The sequence below is a fragment of the Ornithorhynchus anatinus genome, chromosome 19 (genome assembly GCF_004115215.2).
Source record: "Ornithorhynchus anatinus isolate Pmale09 chromosome 19, mOrnAna1.pri.v4, whole genome shotgun sequence".
In the NCBI taxonomy this organism is placed as follows: Eukaryota; Metazoa; Chordata; class Mammalia; order Monotremata; family Ornithorhynchidae; genus Ornithorhynchus; species Ornithorhynchus anatinus.
In genome coordinates this window covers 1985920-2007442 of record NC_041746.1, presented here as the reverse complement: position 1 = coordinate 2007442, position 21523 = coordinate 1985920, and the positions used below count along the sequence as shown (strand labels likewise).

The window sequence follows — 21523 nt, the reverse complement described above, 5'->3', positions numbered from 1 at the left end:
GATCCAATGAACGCCGGCATGGGTGGCACTTGCCACTCAGCCAGGACCACCCCCAGGAACCAGCGCGGACCCACCCCGCCCCCCCCCAAAAGATCAGCCGCGCGGGGTGACCGTCCCGGGGTCTCGACCGCCACGGGGCCAATGGAGCGGGCTTCCGGTCTCCCTCCGAGACGACAGCCGGGTCTCTCGGGGGGACACGAGGCCCGATCCAGGAGGTCCCCGAGAAGCTCCCCCTCCCCTCTCCCCCGCCACCTGGAGAGGCTCCTGCTCCTCGGGGCCGGGATCGCTCATCAGGTCGCTGAGGCCGGCGTTGGGATTGTGCGGGATGAGCTTGTACTGGCCTCCCTCCCGCTTCAGATCCAGGCCGAAGATGTCCGAGAGCAGGTCGCTCTCCTCCGCCAGCTCCTTCAGGTCCGTCAGGTCCTCGGCCGGCGGGGCCGCCTCCGCCGGCTTCCCGTCGCCCTCCTCGCCCTCCCCCCGCACCTCGTCCTGCGTGGGGTCCGGCATGTTGGCCAGCAGCTCGGACACCCGGATCTTCTTGGCCCCCTCCACCAGGCCGCCCCCGAGCAGCAGGCCGCCCAGGACGCGGAGGAAGCCGCGGAGGACGCTCGAGGAGAAGTGCAGGAGGCCCGCCGAGACGGTCCAGTAGGAGACGAAGAAGGCGGCCGCCAGGTCCCTCACCGTCATCTTCTTGGCTTTCTTCATCTGCTTCTTCAGGCTCTTGACACTCAGCGCCTTCACGAGGGCCAGCGTGTGGACCCTCAGGGCCAGCAGGGCCGAGGTCGCCGTGGGGACGGAGAAGAAGCCCAGGCCGACCTCCTGCTCCTCCGGCTTCTCCTCCTCGCTCTCCTCCTTGCTGGCCGACCGCTCGCTCAGGTCCGACTCGGAGATCTGGGCGGCCAGCTGCATCTCGAAGATGGTGTCCTCGCAGAAGCTGACGAACAGCTCCATCTTCTCCTTCTCGCCGCCCTCGTTGACCACGTCGAAGACGAACTGGCGCTTCGACTCCTTGACCTGCGGCTTCTCCCACTGGGTCCGGCTCGACTCGCTGATCTCGAAGTAGACCCGCTCGATGCGCTTGGCGCTGCCCATGATCTCGATGCGGCCCAGGAAGGGCTGGAAGTAGTTGAGCACGCTCTCCGCCAGCTCCAGGAACGTCTGCAGCCGCGTGTCGTTGGGCATGTGCTCCGACAGGTTGGTCAGCAGGACCGCCACGTTGAAGCCGATGTCCTTGGCCGGCTCGTGGAACCGCTTGACGAACTCCTCGTAGTCCAGGGTCTCGTTCTCGTCCGTCTCCGCGCAGGACAGCAGGAACTCCGTCTCCGACTGGGTGTAGTGCTTGTGGCTCTCCATGGCCTTGTGGAAGTCCCGCTTGGAGATGACGCCCTTGCTGTCGGGGTCGTACTCCTTGAACGCGTCCGAGGACGTCAGGTCCTTCAGCTTCAGGAACATGTCGAAGAACTTGAGGATCATCTCCACGTTGTTGGAGGACTCCACCAGCATGTCCACCATCTGCTTCCCGATCGTTCCGTTCACCACGTTGCCTGCCGGGCGGGGAGGGGGGAAGCGGGGAAGAGGGGAGGGAAGAGATTCGCGTTTTCACCGGCCCTGACGTCGGTCAGATCTTCCGCCCGGCCCTCCCCGACGTCCTCCAGACCGTAAGCTCTTTGTGGGCAGGGGACGTGTCGACCGACTCTTGCACTGGACTCTCCCAAGCGCTTAGTACAGTGCTCTGCACGCAGTCGGCGCTCAATAAATACAGCATATATGTAGATATCTGTAATTTATCTATTCATATTAATGTCTATCTCCCCCACTAGACTGTGAGCTCCCTGTGGGCAGAAATGGGTCTGTTGTTATGTTGTACTCTCTCGAGGGCTTAGTACAGTGCTTTGCACACGGTAAGCGCTCAATAAATACGACTGAATGAATGAATGATTGACCGACCGTGGACAGGGGACGGGACAACCGACTCTATGGTAGAGGACTCTCCCAGGCGCTTAGGACAGTGTTCTGCACACAGTTGGCGCTCAACATACGCTACTGACCGTCTCCTAAAGGGAGAATCATAATAATAGTGGTAATGTGTGAAGCACTTACTATGTGTCAAGCCCTGTTCTAAGCGCTGGGGCAGAAAATGTAAGCCCGTCAAACGGCAGGGACCGTCTCTTTCTGTTGCCGACCTGTTCATTCCAAGCGCTTAGTACAGTGCTCTGCACATAGTAAGCGCTCAATAAATACTAATGAATGAATGAAATGATAATTCTGGTATTTACTAAGGGCTTACGACACGCCGGGTGCGGTACTAAGCGCGGGGGTGGGTACGAGGAAATCGGGTGGGACACGGTCCCTTCTCCTGCATAGGGCTCGCAGCCTTAACCATTCAAGTCCTCCCCTCGGGGGGCTCCCGGTCTAAATCTCCATATTACAGATGAGGTAACTGAGGCCCAGAGAAGTAAGGAGACTTGTCTAAGGCCACGCGGCAGACCAGGGCCCGAGCCCGGAATAAAACCCAGGTCCTTTGGACTCCCAGGCCCACGCTCTATCCGCCAGGCCATGCTGCTTCCTTGCAGCAGCTGGGTTTTCTAGCCACCCAATAAATAAGACTTTTCGCCATTTGCCAAAACACCGATCAATCCAACCCACCTTCCAACATGGACAGCAGCATAACCACCATGTCCTTCTGCAGATCCATCAGTTCTTTCAGCAACTCGATCTGGCTGGAGTCCTGCAAACAGTGTCACATCCTCGTAAGACAGGTCATCCCCGCTCACCCTCCCCCGCCCCGGGAGGTTTGAACCCGGTGCAACTCAAGAGACGGAACCTCCGCGGGCAGGAAGGCAGAGATTCTGAGCGCGGTAGACCGTGGTTGGGGCGCGAAGCCCAAGGAAAGGGGAGGGAGGGCTCAGAGCGAGTGGGAAAAGGAGCTGGGAAGTCTCCGAGAAGGCCAGAAAAGCAGGAGAAGGGGAAGGAGTCCGACAGATCCAACGACAAAAGGAAATAGAGTCAGTCGATCGTATTTACGGAGCGCTTACTGTGGGCAGAGCACTGTACTAATCGCTTGGGAGAGTCCAATAGAACAATATAACAGACACAGTCCCTGCCCACAACGAGTTTAGAGTCTAGAGAGGGAGAGAGACATTAAAAGAAATAAACAAATGATAGATACGGACACGAGTGCTGTGCGGCTGGGCGGATGAGTAAAGCTCTGCCACTTGTCAGCTGTGTGACTGTGGGCAAGTCACTTAACTTCTCTGTGCCTCAGGTACCTCATCTGTAAAATGGGGATTAAGACTATGAGCCTCACGTGGGACAACCTGATGACCCTGTATCTCCCCCGGAGCTTAGAAGGGTGCTCTGCACATAGTAAGCGCTTAACGAATCCCAACATCATTATTATTATTAAAGGGAGCAGGTCAGGGTGATGCAAAAGGGAGAGGAAGAAAAAGAAAGCTAAATCCTAAAGTGGGGAAGAATCAGATGAGGTGAGAGGAGGAGAGAAAGCCTGAGTTTTCCATTCCCCTCCCCGTGTTATTCCAGTATTACACTAGCAGCCCCGTGTTATCAAAGAGAACGGTGTATCGGGCTCCAGTTCCGATTAAAGAATTGAGAGGTACCAACCAATCGGTCCATCTCCCTCAGCCCCGAGAGGACTGAGGCGGATTTCAGCCCCGCGGTGAGCGGGCCGAGGGGTGACAGTCCTAGAGTTCTGCGGGCTTTTCTCGGCCTTTTGAGAAAATGAAGATATCCCAGAATACGGATGGTCCTCTCTAAACCGGTCAGTCCGCCTCGCCCCGACCCGCAGGCGCTCATCCTCCGTTTTAGTACCAAAGCATTCGGGGACTGTGAGCACATGTTCCACGATGCTCCGGCCCCTCTCTCTGCCCCAACCCAACGATGCTCTTTGTTTTCGGTTCATCGTGTGGTCTGCCCGGGGACGGTAAATTGGCTTCCTGGCGGTCAAAATGGGATCAAATTGGCACAACTGGGTGACCTCATCTCCTATTACAGGAAGGAAGTTACAGTTAAATGGCAGCTAGGATGTCTGATACAAAGCAGAGAGGTAGGGGAACGATGAACAGACAGCAACCACCTTTTGGAGGAGGTCCAAGAGACGCCAATAAGGATTCTATCGTAATGAAGGACTCCTCTTGAGGTTTTTCACTGGATATCCCAACTTAACAGCCATCATCATAATCCTTTATTTTCATTTACACCGATTTGGCTATTTCCCCACCATACGAATGATTCTGCTCCCTAGAAATAATGCCCAGATCCCATTTTTAAAGATGACCACATGTGAGCACTGGAAGACAAAAGGGATTTTGTAAGTCAACACACGTCTGAAAGATACACGAAATGCAGCGCGGCCTAGCGTAAAGAGCGCGGGCCTGGGAATCAGAGGACCTGGGTTCTAATCCCAACTCGGCCATCTGCCCGCTGTGTGAGCTTGAGCAGGTCACTTAACTTCTCCATACCTGTCACCTCATCTGAAAAATGGAGATTCCATGCCCGATCTGCTTTCTACTTAGACTGTGAGCCTTTCTATCTATCCCGGTGCTTAGACCAGTGCCTGACCTGCAGTAAGCACTTAAATCCCGCAATTATTACCATTAAATACACCCGGATAAAGGTGCATTGCTGCGACGTATTTGGGGGTTCCAAGAATGCTACAGAAACGCAAATGGCCATCATCAGAAGTCATGTACGCTGCAGAATATCTTAAATTTCTTAGTTATGAAGGAAGGACCACAGTCTTGCCGCTCTCTTCATCGTGAAAGGAATTCTCCCCACTTGCTGGTTTATTTAGTGAGAAGCCGTGTGTTTTCCAGAGGTAGCCCACCCCAACTTAGAGGAAGGAAAACAGCCTCAGAGACACCCGCTTTCTAAAATGCTGAGAAATGAGCTTACGCGCCCTTTCTTTGTTCTTTTAGCCACTGCGTTTTCTCTCTGGGGCTGAACAAGACCCATTTATCCTTAAAGATCAAAGCGTCTGCTGGTCAATGACCCTGCTGGGAGATTCTTTGATTTAACCTCCGCAACACAGGCTACCCACCATCTCTCCCTCGATATTAAGGGGAGAAGCGCGGCAGCGCGTTCGGTGAGATCATCAAAGTGAGAGGTGCTAGAACACCCTGCTGGGGTTTGTTTGGAACATGCCCCGTTTAGAGAGATTTCATTCCTTTCCTCAGCACTGGGTTTCTCGGTTTTAATACGAGGCTCTCGGGAGTCGGTTTCTTGAACAAAATTCAGAGAACATTAAGAACGACAATCTCGTTCCTGGGTGACGGACTGATTGACTATTTCTTTTTTCTCATGGAGTGTGTTAAGGGGTTTATTCTCCCCCAGGTACGGTCCTAAGCACTGGTAGATACAAGCTAATCACCTTGGACCCAGTCCCTGTCCCACATAGGTCTCTCAGTCTTAATCCCCATTTTACAGATGAGGTAATTGAGGCCAGAGAAGTGAGGTGATTTGCCCAAGGTCACGCAGCAGACGAGTGGCAGAGCCAGGATTAGAACCCCGGTCCTTCTGACTCCCAGGCCCATGGTCTATCCTCTAGGCCACACTGCTTCTCTGACGATCTGGATTGCTTATGGGGAGGCAGAATAGCGTTTGGTACAGTACCATGCGCCGAGGGGGGTTGCTCGATAAATCGAATTACCATCCTTTCGGGAGAGACATAATAATAATGATGCCGGTATTTGTTAAGCGCTTACTATGTGCCAAGCCCTGTTCTGAGCCCCGGGGTAGACGCAAGGCAAGCGGGTTGTCCCACCTGGGGCTCACGGTATTAATCCCCATTTTTCAGATGAGATTAACTGAGGCACAGAGAAGTTTAGTGACTTGCCCGAAGTCGCACAGCTGACAAATGGCGGAGCCGGGATTAGAACCCACGACCTCTGACTCCCAAGCCCGGGCTCTTTCCACTAAGCTACGCTGCTTCTCATGCAAAAAGCCCAGTGTCACCACTATTTACTCTGGCAAGTCCCTGACTTTATTACCCCTCTCAACTCCCACTTCAGAACTTCTAACCCATCTAATAAGAATAAGAATCATGGCATCTGTTAAGCGCTTACTATATGCCAGGCACTATATTAAACTCTGGGGTGGATACCAGCTGATCAGGTTGGAAACAGTCCCTGTCCCACATGGGGCTCATGGTCTTTATCTCCATTTAACAGATGAGGGAACTGAGGCACAGAGAAGTGAAGCGACTCGCCCAAGGTCACACAGCAGACGAATGGCAGAACCGGGATAATAACGTTGGTATTTGTTAAGCGCTTACTACGTGCAGAGCACCGTTCTAAGCGCTGGGGGAGATACAGGGTAATCAGGTCGTCCCACGTGAGGCTCACGGTCTTAATCCCCATTTTCCAGATGAGGGAACTGAGGCCCAGAGAAGTGAAGCGACTCGCCCACAGTCACCCAGCTGACAAGTGGCAGAACCGGCATTCGAACCCATGACCTCTGATTCCCAACCCCAAGCTCTTTCCACTGAGCCACGCTGCTTCTCTGAGAGCCCAGGTCCCTCTGACTCCCAGGTCGGTGCTCCATCTACTAGGCAATGCCTTCTGGGCGGCCCTGGGCAAGTCATTTCCCTGCTCGGTGCCTCTGTTTCCTCATCTATAAAATGGGGATTCAGTCCACCCACCTCCTTATAGTGTGAGTTCCACTAGGAACTGGGTCCAACCTGATGATCTCGTGTGTTTACCCTAGTGTCTGGCACATAGTAAGCGCTTAACAAGTACCGCAGGTATTACAGGGGTTGCTCCCCGTGACCCGGAATTTACCTGAGGGCCTGACTCCCCAACTAGACTGCAAGCTCCCTGAGGACAGGGATCCAGTCCTCTGACTCTGTTGGACTCTCCCACGCGCTTAGTACAGCGTCCCGAGCGGACGCTCAATAAGCCCGGGAAGCGGCGGAGGACCTACCTGAGACAGCTTCATCTGCATGTGGGCGAAGACGTGAAGGAAGCCAACCACCGCATCCCAGAGCCGACTGTGCGCTAAACTCTGCTGATTCCCGGTGCACGGCCCCTGAGGGGGGACAACGAGACGGTCGGGTCAGTTCGGGTGCTCAACCCAGCCGGACGGCGGCGGAAACGTTACCGTCAGAGTCCGGGCGGGGCTCATAGTCTCAATCCCCGTTTTACAGACGCGGCAACCGAGGCACGGGGAAGTGAAGTGACTGGTCCCAGGTCACACGGCAGAGAGGTGGCGGAGCCGGGATTAGAACCCGACTCCCGGACCCATTCTCCATCCACTAAGCCATGCTGCTTCCCCTGTGTGCTGAGGTAGCCCGCATCTCCCGAGTGCCCTAGAGACTTCCGAAGTCACGCTCTGGACGACGACGCCGTGTCTTCCTGGATCGGGCCCCGTCCGTCCCCTGGGGGTGTTCAGTCTCTAGACCGTAAACTTGTTATGGGCGGGGAATGTGCCTCTTTATCGTTCTATTGTACGCTAAGCGCTTGGTACAGTGCCCTGCCCACAGTGAGCACTCAATAAATGCAACTGAATAAAAGTTCACTGAGGTTTCCGTGTCCCGATTTCCTTTTAGGAGGAAGTGCAACGCGCCATCAGCCAAAGAAAAGGATGGTCAATTTACTTTTCACGCTGCTTTGGTTTAGTCTTTTCTGAGAGGGAAAGAGAGGCAAGGGAAAGAGAAGCAGTGTGGCCTAGCGGAAAGAGCACGAGCCCGGGAGTCCGAGGACCTGGTCTCTCTTCCCAGCTCCGCCACTTGCCTGCTGTGTGACCTTGGGCCTGTGGCTTAACTTGTCTGGGCCTCAGTTTCCTCTTGTGCCAAATGAGGATGCAATCCCTGTTCTCCCTCCCACGTAGACTAGGAGTCCCACGTGGGGCCTGATGATCTTGTATCTACTCCAGTGCTTAGTACAGTGCTTGGCACCTAATAACTACTTAAATACCACAATTATTAGTATTGGTAGTAAGGGAAGAGGAAAGAAGAGGAGGAAGGCATCCAAGCAGTGAGAAAGTGGAGGTGGTTCTCTGTGGCTACATGGGACACTTTAGTCTTAATTTGGGAATGTATGAACTTCTTTGTACTTGTTAAGCACTTACTATGTGCCAAGCATTGTTCTAAGCACTGGGATAGATAGAAGTTAATCAGGTTGGACCCGCTCCCTGTCCCACAGGCGGCTCACAGATCGATCCAGGAGACTCTCCGAATTCTGGCCCTCGGAATAATAATAACGATAATAATGATGGTATTTATTAAGCACTTACAACGGGCCAAGAACCATTCTAAGCGCTGGGGATAGATACAAGGTAATCAGGTTGTCCCACGTGGGGCTCACAGTCTTCATCCCCATTTTACAGAGGAGGTCAACTGAGGCCCAGAGAGGTGAAGTGGCTCGTCCAAGGTCACACAGCAGACAAGTGACGGTGCCGGGATTAGAACCCACGACCTCTGACTCCCAAGCCCATGCTCTTTCCACCAAGCCACGCTGCTTCTCTGGGTTGCGACGGTGCACACGGTAGGTGTGAGGCGAAACCCTCTTCCACAGGGATGAAAGGCTTTCTTGGCTATGTCCAAAAACTAGCCCCCCAACCCTCGTACCTGAATGTATTCCGTGAGGGTATTGAAGACCTGCTTGGCCACTTGGATTGCTTTGGAGAAATTCCGCTGCCCCTGTTCATCAATCACATCTTTCCCGGAGTAATACCAGTAGAAGTCGCTGATTGATTCCTAGGAAACAAAGGCTGGGCTCTCGGCATCCCCCCTCCCAGCCCCGCTTTTCCATCTTTCGGTCCACACCGGCCCGGGCAACAACAGACTGGGAAGCAGGCGGAAAGGTCCTTGACGAAATCAACCGGTGGTATTAACGGAGCGCTTACGGTGTGCAGGGCACTGTACTAAGCCCTTGGGAGAGTGCGAGAGAACAGAGTCGGTAGACGAGTCCCCTGCTCACGATGCGTTTACAGTCTACGGGGGGAGGCGGATGCTAAAATAAACTCCGGATATGTACACAGATGCCGTGGGGCCGGGGTGAGCTGATTTAAAGGGTACAGATCCGAGGGCCACTCAGAAGGGAGAGGGAGAAGATGAAATGGTGAAAGAAAGGATCATCTGGTGGGCGCTGGGTAAATGTTATTACTGCTGCTGCTTCTAGTGAGATTGAGGCTCGAGCGGAAAGAAAAGGGTCGACGGGTTTAAAGTTGGAGCTTTATATTCTGTCCTTCAGGGAGAAACGTCACAGGGCAACCTGAAAACGTCTGAGAAGACGGGAGGAATTAGACAGCCCGACAGGTAAGCGAGGTTCGGGAGGCGATCCCCTGCAAGAAGCAGTCCATCGTATTTATTGAGCATCTACCAGGCGCAGAACCCTGAATTGAGCCCCTGGCAGATTTAAATAGACCAATAGGATTCGATCCCTGGTCTTAAGGAGCTTACAATTGATTCTATTTCATGATTTTTTATTTTTTTTCTTGGAGGGGGACTCGAGCGAACTGGGTTGGGCGTAGTCCCCGTCCCGTATGGGATGCACAGTTTCGATCCCCATTTGACAGATGAGGGAACTGAGGCCCAGAGAAGCGAACTGACTTGCCCAAGGTCCCACAGCAGATAGGTGGCGGAGCCAGGATCTGCATTTCGGTGGCCGTAAGTTCATTCATTCTTTCAATTCAATAGTATTTATTGAGCGCTTACTATGTGCAGAGCACCGTACTAAGCGCTTGGAACGAACAAGTCGGCAACAGATAGAGACGGTCCCTGCCGTCTGACGGGCTCACGGTCTTATCGGGGGAGACGGACAGACGAGAACGACGGCGATAAATAGAGTCGAGGGGAAGAACATCTCGTAAAAACAATGGCAACTAAATAGAATCGAGGCGATTCATTAACAAAATAAATAGGGTAAGTGTGGGAAGGAGCTTACGTACCTGAACCCTCAGGAGGTAATCCACCGTAGAGATGATGATATTGACAGTGGTGTTGTTTCCTGTCTGCGTGCGCAGGTAATTCTGGAAATCTAGGAGCAAACGGAGAGTTACAGCGGGAGGCGGGGGTCTCCCGTCACACCCCATCAACATTCAGCACAGGGAGGTGAAGGTTTCGGTCTCGTCGTTCAGACATCAAAAAAGAGACCCTCTAGACTCCTCTGGCCCACTTCCCCTGTTGGACGGAAAGCCCCTGGCGGGTTGAGATTTGGTCTGTTCTTGAACCCTGGCACGGGGTTTGGTGTCCCTTGGACCTGCCTTGAATGCTCGGAATCCAGGGAGGCCCGACACCTCCCTTCTTAATCTTGTCTGGACATCGCCCTGGGGGAAAGGCCTCTCGGGGCGACCGGGACAACCGTCCGGGACGGTGCTGTGGGCTGCCTCCGAAACGGAGATCTCAGACCTCCCGACTCTGCCTGGCTCACTTGTTCTTTAAGGCCAACCCCCTCGGGCATGCTTTCTGCAGGAAAACCCCCACTCCTGTTGGATTTGCCTGAGGAGGCATTTTTTGTGTGTTTTGTTTTAGGGTTTTTTATGGTTTCTTAAGCGTTTACTATGTGTCATACACTTTTCTAAGCACTGGGGTAGGTACAAGTCAATTAGGTCGGACGCCCGGCCCGGCGTGGGGCTCACAGTCCAAGTCGGGGGGAGAACAGGTACCTAATCCCCGCTTTACAGCTGAGGGAACCAAGGCCCAGAGAAGTGAAGTGACCCCCCCCCCCCCCGAGGTGTCAGGGCGAGCAATTGGCGGATGCAGCATTAGAACCCAGATCCTCCGACTCCCAGGCCCGGGCTCTTTCCACTAGACCCCGCTGCTTCTCTGTTTTTGATCATCAGACTGAAATGCTTCAATACCATGTCCCTGAGGGCCAAAGGAGCGGTAGAGTTTTATTTTCCACTTCATGCCTCAGCTCGGCGGCTGACGTCCCGACCACCACCCCCTCGCCCTCAGCTCGGCTCTCCGTCCCGGTGGGCTTCCGCCTCTCGTCGGCCCTGGCCACCCACCTGAGTTGTGCCCCTCGCACAGCAGCTGGAGGAAGCGGAAGAGGTCACAGGTGAATTCGTCATCCTGCAGCACCTTTTCTCCTGCAAAGAGGCCGACACGGACCGGCCGAGTGAAACCCCGCGCTTCACCCCTGCCCTCCGTGGCCCGTGCAGGCCCATCTCCTTCAAGAGGTCTTCCCTAAACCCCCTCTTAATTCCCTCAATTCATCCTCCCTCCCAGCACCACGGCACTTATGTCCATATCTGTCATTTATTTATTTCTGTTAATGTCCGTCTCCCATTCTAGACCCTAAAGCTCACTGTGGGTAGGGAACGTTTCGGTTTACTGTTACATTACACTCTCCCAAGCTCTTAGTACAGTGCTCTGAACACAGTGAGTGCTCGATAAATACAACGGATTGGACTGAACGTGACGGTCGACTGAAACCCGTTTCGCATCGAAGAACTTCCTCTTTGAAACACGCCCCGGGGGCTGGCAGGGAATAAATAATAATAACAGCGTTTTTTAAGTGCTTACTATGTGCCAGGGACCGTACTAAACGCTGGGACGGATACAAGCAAATGGGTTGGACACAGTCCCTGTCCCACATGGGGCTCAGAGTCAGGATCCGGGATCAGAAACCGGGTACTTCTGCCTCACAGGAATGCTCTCTATCCATTAGGCCACGCTGGGGAGAAGGGGGAGATGAAATATGGTTTCAGGACCCAGTTGGCCCCGGTGAGACTAAGTGATTCGATGTCAGCGCAAAAAAACGGAGGGCAACAACTGAGTCCGCAGAACGGGAGACAGTCGGTTCAAAATTCAAACTACGGGCAAACCCCGGCACTTTCAAAAAAGAAGGGGAAAAGCAGGAGTTGAACTCAAGGGCACAGTAGGGAAAGGTCTCTTACAGTGAGCCTTTCGAAAGGCAGCTGCCCCTATTCCTTTAATCGCTGAGAATTTAATCCTAATCGGCTTTCCACCGTACGATCCCAGCTATTCAGAAACAATAAAATAGGGCTGGCTTAAATCCCTAACTTTACAGCAGGCAGAAACTGGAAGGATGATGCGTCTTGTGCCCTTAACAAGCAAGATCCCTGGATAATCTCTTCGCCACATCCCTCCCACCGTTCCAGGGGTTGTGATTCGAGGAAGGAGGGGATCACAGAAGTCAGTGATTCAGGCTGGTTCGAGGCCTCCGATCAGGTTCTAGCCACAGCTGGACCTTGGGGAATCTCACCGCCCCCTCATCCTTATCCGGTGCCCCTCTCGTGGATCTCGGAGCCCTCGGGTTTCAGGCTGGTTCCCCTCTCCTCTCGGACAATGGCGTTCGTCCTCTCTCTGTTCCTGCCGAGTCTTAACTGGTTTAACCTCTCTTCGAGTAAGAGACGACCCGCCTCAGACGCACAGCTAGATTTCCCTCGGTCATTTAAAACCCCCCTCGAGTCTTCACCCTCATCATGGCAGTGACTCCCGGGACCCACGAGGTCCAGGGCGGCTCAGCGACGAGCCCAGACCAGATTTGGCTACGATGTGCCGACTCCCAGGGGCCCACGGCCACGTCCGCTGCGATTTCGCTTGTTTCTGGAAGGTGGAAACGGGGAGGAAAGGTGCCGGGGGCCCTTTCTCTTCCCTTGGGTCGTACCTGATCCCTCTTCCGTGACCATGCCCAGTCCTTCTGCCTTGTTCTGCCGCTCGAACGCGTTCAGGTCCAGGACGCTGAGGAGAGAAAGGCAGGACAGAGGGTGCGGCTCACACCTCTGGCCGAGAGAGAAACGTTCGCGCACTCCAGCCTCCGGAATGTTCCGATGACTTGGCCGGAAGATGACCGGGAGAGGAGGACGAGAGTGTGCCCCACTGCCCAAGCCTTAAAAACTCTTCTTCAAACCGGGAGCCACGTTCTCCCTCTGTTCGTGTCCCTCCTTGAGAGCAAGTGCGGCAGTTTGGGATTGCCACAAACTCTCCCAGGTTCTGGGGAGACCAAAGGCCCTCAAGCAGCTAATTTAAAAAAAAATGGTATCTGTTAAGCGCTTACTGTGTGCCAGGCAGTGTTCTAAGCGCTAGGGAAGATACAAGCTAATTAGGTTGGACACAGTCCCTGTCCCACACGGGGCTCACGCTCTTAATCCCCTTTTTGCAGATGAGGTAACTGAGGCCCAGAGAAGTGCCATGACTTGCCCAAGATCATACAGCAAACAACAGGCAGAGCCTGGACTAGAACTCAGGTCCACGCTCTGTCCACTAAACCTTCCAGTAATAATAACTGTGGTCTGTGTTATAATAATAACGTTGGTGTTTAAGTGCTCACTATGTGCAGAGCACTGTTCTAAGCGCTGGGGTATCAGGTTGTCCCACATGAGGCTCACAGTCTTCATCCCCATTTTACAGATGAGGGAACTGAGGCGCAGAGAAGTGAAGTGACACGCCCACAGTCACACGGATGACAAGTAGCAGAGCTGGGATTCGAACCCATGACTTCTGGCTCCCAAGCCCGTGCGCTTTCCACTGAGCCACGCTGCTGCTTACTATGTGTCAAGTACTGTACTAAACACAGATACGTGATAATCAGGTCCCATATGGTGCGCATGGTCTAAGAAGGAGGGAAGAGCGGGTTTCGAATCCCCATTTTGCAGCTGGGGAAACAGAGACACAGTTCTAAACCCCGTTCTGCCACTGGTCTGCTGTGTAATCTTGGGCAAGTCGCTCAACTTCTCCGTGCCCCAGTTACCTCATCTGCAGAATGGGGATAGGCTGTGAGCCCCATGTGGGACAGGGACTGCGTCCAATCTGACCCCGACTAGACCGTAAGCCCGTCAAAGGGCAGGGACTGTATCTGTTGCCGATTCGTCCATTCCAAGCGCTTAGCACAGTGCTCTGCACATAGTAAGCGCTCAATAAATACTATTGAATGAATGATCAGCTTGTTTCTAGCCCACAGCTCAGTATAGTGCTTGGCACAGAGTCGGCACTTAAATACCATAAAAAAGAGCTGGGATTAGAACCCAGGTCCTCTGACTCCCGGGCCCTGCTCTTTCCACTAGGCCACACTGCTTCTCAATCCACTACCTCCTCCCACCACATCCTGGATCGCCCAGTTGGCTTCTCTCAGGCCAACCTACCCAGCTTGGGCAGGGAACGTCTCGGTTAGATTTTTCTACTGTACTCTTCCGAGTGCTCAGTCCAGTGCTCTGCACGTAGTAAGCGCTCAATAAATACGACCGACTGAGCCTAGTTCTCACCTCCTCCACGGCCGACCCCTTGCTCACGCCCTCCTTCGTGCCTAGACGCCCCCCGATTTCACATCCGACAGATTCACCTCTCGCCCCGTCTTCAAAGTTCTCCTGAAATCCCGGCTCCTTCAAGAAGGTCCGCCCCATTCAACGAGTAATCTCCCCTGATTATATCCCAATAGCCTGTTAGCTCCTCGAGGGCAGGCATCGGGTCTCCCAACGTATCGTACTCTTCCAAGCGCTTAGTAAGGAGCCCCGCGCAAACTAAGCGCTCAGTAAATACCATCGATCGATATCCCCGCTGTATCTCGGTGTCACCTAAGCGCTTCACATTTACGTCCAACCCGATTAGCTTGTATCTACCCCAGTGCTCAGTACAGTACCTGGCACGGAGTAAACGCTTAACGAATACCATTAAAAAAAAGTACGTATTGTACGGGGTCCATTCCTTCACCTCTAACTCATGAGCCCATCCCTTTTTCTTTCTTTCTTTCTTTCTTTCTTTTCTTTCTTTTCTTTCTTTTCTTTCTTTTCTTTCTTTTCTTTTCTTTCTTTCTTTTCCTTTCGTTTCCTTTCTTTCTTTCTTTTTCTTTCTTTCTTTCTTTTTCTTTCTTTCCTTTCTTTCCTTTCTTTCCTTTCTTTCTTTCTTTCTTTCTTTCTTTCTTTCTTTCTTTCTTTCTTTCTTTCTTTCTTTCTTTCTTTCTCTTTCTTTCTTTTTCTTTCTTTCTTTCTTTCTTTCTTTCTTTCTTTCTTTCTTTCTTTTTCTTTCTCTCTCTCTCTCTCTCTCTCTCTGTCTCTCTCTCTCTCGCTCTCTCTCTCTCTTTCTTTCTCTCTTTCTTTCTCTCTTTCTTTCTTTCTCTCTTTCTTCTTTCTCCACTACTTGTAAATTATTTTGGCGCCTATCTCTTTGCTAGACCGTCAGCTCCTGAGGGCAGGGATGGTGTCTAGTGTATCCTCCCAAGTGCTTACTACAGAGCTCCACACCTAACAGGCGCTCAGCAAATACCGCTGATGGATGAAGATTCGACGAGCGGCCGAAAGCGCTCTCCGGACTTAAGCGTGAAGGGGAACGAGGATTTAGGCCGGCTCGGAAGACACGTCTCCCAGACTCAACGCTTACGCTCCCGGGAGCTCAAGGCGGTCGAAGGACGGAATGTTCTCACCTGCATGACTGCATGAGACCTGCGAGACTCTGGAAGAAGCCTACGTCCTTCTTCTCCTTGAGGTAGTCCAACATTTTCTAGGGGAAGTCCAATAAATGGTAAGTCCACTCTCCACTTTAGACCGTAAGCTCCTTGTGGGCAGGGAACTCATCTACCAACTCTGTTCTGCCGTGCTCTCCCCAGTGCTTAATCAATCCTTCGATCAATGGGGTCGATTGAGCGCTTACTGTGCGCTGAGCACTGGACTGAGTGTTTGGAAGAGCACAGCAGAGTTGGTAGACACGTTTCCTGCCCGACCGAACTCACGGTCTAGAATTTAGTACGGTGTTCTGCACGTGGTAAGCGTTCAATAAATACCACCGATGGATGGATCGCAGTCCTCCAGTCTCTCCCGTGTTGGGGGGAGAGAGGGGAGATGAGAGTGTTGTGGGCTCCTCTTCTTCACCCCTCCCCGGAGACACCCTTGAGGGCATCTGAAAGACCACCTGCATCTCCCAGGGACCCGTCTCTTGCCTCGTAAATCTTATATTCTTGTATTATATTTCCCCAAACGCTTTGGACAGTGCTCCGCACACACTAAGCGCTCAGTAAGTACGACTGACCGACTGCCTGGCTTGGTGGTGGTTTCACTGATCCCCACCAGCCCAGAATACACGTCGCCGAGGTAGACGAGACCCGGCCGCCGTTTTGCCTTTTCCCCCTTCCACCGGAAACCTCAGTGTCTCCCGTCACCTCCTGCCCGTCCATCCCCCCGCCCCTCCCCCCCCCGCGTCACGGCCCGGTTACCTGCTGGACCGTGGAATTCCCTCCATTCAAGATGGCGATCCCGAGCTTCAGGGTCGCGGCCACCATGGGTCCCGTGTCACCTTGGAAACAAGGAGCCAGGCCCCTGTGAGCATCCGGCATCAGCACGACCCGCCCTGCCCTAAGAAAGACGATTGACCCGGCTAGCCGGTTCAGATCTGAGGAGATCGTGAGGAGTAGGCAGCGCAGCCTACTGGAATAATAATAATAAAAGTAGGTAAGCGCTAAACAGATACCACAATTATGATTATTATGATTACTGGAAAACTCCTGGGGCCAGATGCCAGAATTCTGGACCGTAAGTCCCGCTCTAGACTGTAAAGTCGCCTCTAGATTGAAAACTCATCTCTAGACTGTAACCTCGTCAACGTGCCTGTTGAATCTGTTATACTGCACTCCCCCGAGCGCTCAGCACAGGGCTCTGCACATAGTAAGCTTTAAATAAATACCACTGATCGATTGCCCGATAGTCCCGGCTCTGCCGGGTGACCTCAAGCGAGTTGCCTGAACTCTCTGGGCCTCAGCTGCTTCGTCTGCCAAACGGGGATCAAATCTCTGTCCCCGCTTCCCCAGGGGATGGTACTTACTAAGCACTACAGACTTACTGTCATCATCATCATCATTACTATCATTAGTTAATAAGGGGCCAATTAATAAGCAGATAATAATAATGTCGGTATTTGTTAAGCGCTTACTATGTTCAGAGCACCGTTCTAAGCGCTGGGGTAGACACAGGAGAATCGGGTTGTCCCACGTGGGGCTCACGGTCTTAATCCCCAATTGACAGATGAGGTAACTGAGGCACAGAGAAGTTAAATGACTTGCCCACAGTCACACAGCTGACAGGTGGCAGAGCCGGGATTCGAACCCATGACCTCTGACTCCAAAGCCCGGGCTCTTTCCACTGATGGCATTGAGTATCACGGACTTACTATTATCGCTATGATTCTTGATTAAAAAGGAGCCAAATGGGGGTCAAATACCCATCCCTGCCTCAGCGGTTGGCACTTAGTAAACACTATATTCTTATCGTCATCATCATTATTATTAATAAGGGGCCAAATGGAGATCCAATACCCATCTCCCCACAAAGGTTGGCGCTTAGTAAGCACTGTGTTCTTACTGTCATCATTATTATTATTGATTAATAAGGGGCCAAATGGGGATCAAATACCCATCCCCGCCTTAGCGGTTGGCACTTGGTAAGGACTATATTTTTACTATTATCATTATTATTATTATTATTAAGGGACCAAATGGGGATCAAATAACCATCCCCGCCCCAGTGGTTGGCACTTGGTAAGGCCTACATACAGTGAGCACTACACAGATACATCAGCACAGTGCTTTGCACAAAGCGGGCGCTCAACGGATCGACTGAATGAATGAATACCTCCCGCTGAGCATCATCATCGTTACCGATCAATGAGGGGGAGTGCATTTGACCCTCAGCAGGCCGGCGGACAGAGCGACGGAGGGGAAGGAGCCCGGGGAGCGGCGGTGGGGAGGACAAGCGCTTAGTACGGTGCTTTGCACGCTGAAAGCGCTCCACAGATACGACGGAACGAGTGAATGAATGAATGAGGGGAGGGGAGGACGGCGGCGATCCTCTCACCGGGTGAGAGGGCCTGACCTTTGCCGGCACTGATAGTCTGCAGCACCATCTCGGCGGCTCCTCGTTCGTGCAGTCTGGCTTGCTGGTACAGAAGCTTCTGTTTCTCCATTTCTTTCTCCTGAACACAAAACCCCAAGCGTTCACCGGGCATCCCGCGGGAGGGGAGGCCCTGAAATTCCTCGAGACCGCGGTTCCAGCCGTCTCCCGGTGGACGGACGGACGGACGGGCTCTATGACAACATCGGACCCCGCTGCTTCGCGAGCGAGGCGACTGAACCAATGTGCCCAGTGCCGACGCCTTGGCGCCCTCCCCCGCTCTGCCCACCACCCGCCCCCAGTCCCTCTTTCTTGAGGGAATTCTCGGAGGGCGGCTGCTTAAGGGAGAGGAATTTTTTCTTCCATTCGGAGACGGTCGGATCGGCCCCCCCGCCCCGACGCCTTTGGCGCCTTTTTTCGGTCCAATGGAGGCTTCTTCCTCCCTCCTCAGACGTGCCCCATTTCGAGCCGTCCCCCGAAACTGCTCGGCAGATAGCTGCGAGGGCTGCCCGCCTTGCGTCCACCCGCACCGAATCGCCGAATCGCTTTATCCGAGACGTCGCGGCCTTCGACCCAAATGGACGGGCCCGCCGGGAGGCGGATTTTCGACCCCGTAATGGACCCGCGGGAGTCCCCCGTCTCCCAGCCCCCGGGGCTCCCCCCCCCAAAAGAGAGACGACTGCGTTGTGCCTTTATATTTTGCATTCTCGGGCATGGCGCTGCTGGAGCGATGATGGGCGTTGATTCGGTCCCATTGAAAAATACCACTGAAAACATAAGGAGGAAAAATCACACGGGAAAATATAAAGGCACGGTGAGTCCGAGACAGGTTCGACCGTCAGCTGGAGCACTGAGGAACGGGAGCTCCTTGAGGGCAGAGATCGTGACCGACTCTGTCGCGCCGTACTTTCCCGAGCGCTTAGAGCAGCGCTCCGCGCACGGTAAGCGCTCGGTAGATATCGCGCCGATTGACCGATTGATGGAGCCGGCCTGGGCGATGTAAGCTGCAGAGTGGACGTTGCATAGAGCCCGGTGGACTCTCCCCGCCCCCCCCCCGCCCCCGTCGCAATGGGGTGGTTGGTACAGAAGCTTCAGTCAATGGGACATGAACCGTCAATTAGTATCATGTCCGGAAAAACACAGCGGCCAGAACATGTGCGACCTAAGAGCAGAGACAGCGGCAGCGAGAGGGAGCCGGGATATCAGCCGTACGCTTTCCATCTAAAGTTCGGACGGTAGGCACCGGGAGATGGAAGAGGTTTAAAGAAATGAAGGCTAGCTCGTTACGGAATGTGAAAAAGGAACGGGAACTCAAAAGGCGGCGAGGAGGGGGAAGAGGGGCGGCGGAAGAGAGAGATGGGCTCGAATGATGGAGGGGAAACCCCAAAATATAAATAAAAGAAAAATCAACGAAATAAGATCTTCAAATCAAAAGCAACCAACACAGACATCGATGCCGTTACCAGAGAGGTGTCGCTGAGGCTGGCAAATTTGTCTCTTAAATCTTTGATAATATCACGCTGCGGAAACAAAATCGATCAGGGGTTTGGGTGTTTAACCCCTCCCCTCCCGCCCCCCGCTTCCACACTACAGTTAGCGCTCCTGCGGGCAAATCGTAGTTCCGCTGAAGTGACGTGACGGGGGCTGGATGGAAACACGGAAATGGGGAAAAGAAAAATCGAAATTAAAATTGAAATGGGGCAGCTCTGCTGGTTAGGTAGCCATGCTGACGTCTGAAAGGTTCGCCTTCATGTTTAAACCTCTTCCCGTGGGGGGGGGGGGGGGGTCGAGAACGAAAACGAAAACAAAGCCACACACGCGCGCGCGCGCACACACGCACGCACGCACACTCCACTCCACGACCATCACAGCACGGGTTCAGCAAAACGGAAAGAGAATCCTCGCATCTGCTCCTCGGGCGACCCACGGCCCTGACGACGACCGTCCGGTTCTTCTCCCGAGGCCCAACGGCCTCTGACTTCCTCTCCGGCGCCAGAGTCCTCTCTGAGCGCCCGCTTCTCGGGCTAAAGAATTCGCCTCTCGCTCGGGAAGGCCCTTCGGGCCAGAGAGGGCTGGGATAGCACAAAGTCACCGGGGTCCTGTCCCGCCGTCACAGCCGGGCGACAGGAAGGGGATGGAAAGAGACGATGCACCCGCCCCTTCCCCCTCCCGGCCCCAACACCGCCGCCAAAAGATAATCGTCAAGAGAGAGAAGAAGGCCCAAGAAGATGGAAGATGAGCTGGCGGCCGATCAAAGCGGCGACTCCTCTCCACCGGCGGTCTTCCGGAAAATTTGAATGCGCTGAGCAGATGTGCCGGGCACCGCCGGGTCGTCTACCTCGGGGACGGGCCTCATCACCCGTCACGGACCTTGACGGGAGAGGGCGGAAGGCGTGCGGTCGTTTCGTCGGAGAGGGAAAACTGCTAAAGAGCGGCATTCTGGCTCTGTCTGGGACTGCTCTACGGGACTGGAAGGCGATGTGATGGGGGAGTAGATGTGCAGAAACCTCGGTTGTCCGGAAGACGCGAAGCCCCGAGGGCACCCGTTCTCACGGTCCACTAAAACCGACCCCCAGATGGGTCGCGACGACACGGTTCGACGGAGGCATCGCGCGCTGCAGTGTATTCTGGGAGAATCCTCCTGGAAGTTGGTCCCGTTGGTCAACTAGTCGAGTCACGGTCCTCCTCTACCCTCTCGGACCCCCCAGCACCACTGGGAATCTCCCACTCCTCCTCTCACCACCACGGGGACCAGGGTGGGCGACCAAGTGAAGCAACGGGAAGCGGAGTGGTCTAGTGGTTAAAGCCCGACTGCGGGAGTCGGAAGGACCAGGGTTCCAATCCCAGCTCCGCCACCTGTCTGCTGTGCGACCCTGGACGAGCCGCCTCGCTTCTCCGTGCCTCAGTTACCTCCTCTGAAAAATGGGGATGAAGACTGCGGGCCCCACGTGAGACAGGGACTGTGTCCAACCTGATTGGCTCGTATCCACCTCCGCCCTTAGGACAGCGCCTGGCATTTAGTAAGTGCTGAACAAATACCACAATTATTATTATTTTTATAGCACGCTGCCCGGCGTTCTCTAATTCAATTGCTTCTTCCAAGCACTTAGTGCGGTGCGCTGCACAGAGTAAGCGCTCAGTAAATACGATCGACTGATTGACCGATTCTTCCGGATAGCCGGTGCACGGACAACCGGAGAATTGTAAAGAAGGGACTGATGGACGCCCAGAAATTCAGACCGTCAGCACGAGACGTCTACGCCGCCAAACCTCTCATTTCCCCCTCCCTTCAGTATCACCTTGGTTCCTTAGCCACTAGGCACTTTGCGATACATCTCACGCCTTCACCCCCTCAGCGTTTACGGACAGATCCTTATACTCTGCCTCTTCTCTCCTCTGCAATTCGCTTGAATGTCCGTCTCCCCCTCAAGACTGTAAGCTCCTGGTGGGCAGGGATCACGTCTGCTGACTCCATTGCACTTCACTTTCTCAGCAATTATATCCATATCTGCAATTTATTTAATTCTACTAATGTCAGTCTCCCCCTCTAGGCTGTAAGCCCGTTGTGGGCACGGATTGTGTCTGTGATACTGGTATATTGTCCTCTCCCAAGCGCTCAGTACAGCGCTCTACACAAAGTAGGCTCTCAATTAATACAACTGACTGCCTGCCCGCTTTCTCGTTGCCCCTTCCACCCCACACGCTCCGGACGGGGACGGAACGGTGTGAA

General features: G+C 53.8%; 1 protein-coding gene across 1 annotated transcript in view; it reads right to left on the bottom strand.

Annotated features, from left to right (window-relative positions):
• The window catches only part of RYR2 (ryanodine receptor 2), a 232928-nt gene that overhangs the window by 25684 nt on the left and 185721 nt on the right, over positions 1-21523 (bottom strand). The window contains 10 exon segments of the mRNA XM_029047213.2: positions 253-1544; positions 2647-2728; positions 6937-7041; positions 8582-8710; positions 9904-9992; positions 10966-11046; positions 12591-12664; positions 15339-15415; positions 16125-16204; positions 17776-17875. Of these exon segments, the coding sequence (XP_028903046.1) occupies positions 253-1544; positions 2647-2728; positions 6937-7041; positions 8582-8710; positions 9904-9992; positions 10966-11046; positions 12591-12664; positions 15339-15415; positions 16125-16204; positions 17776-17875 (2109 nt within the window).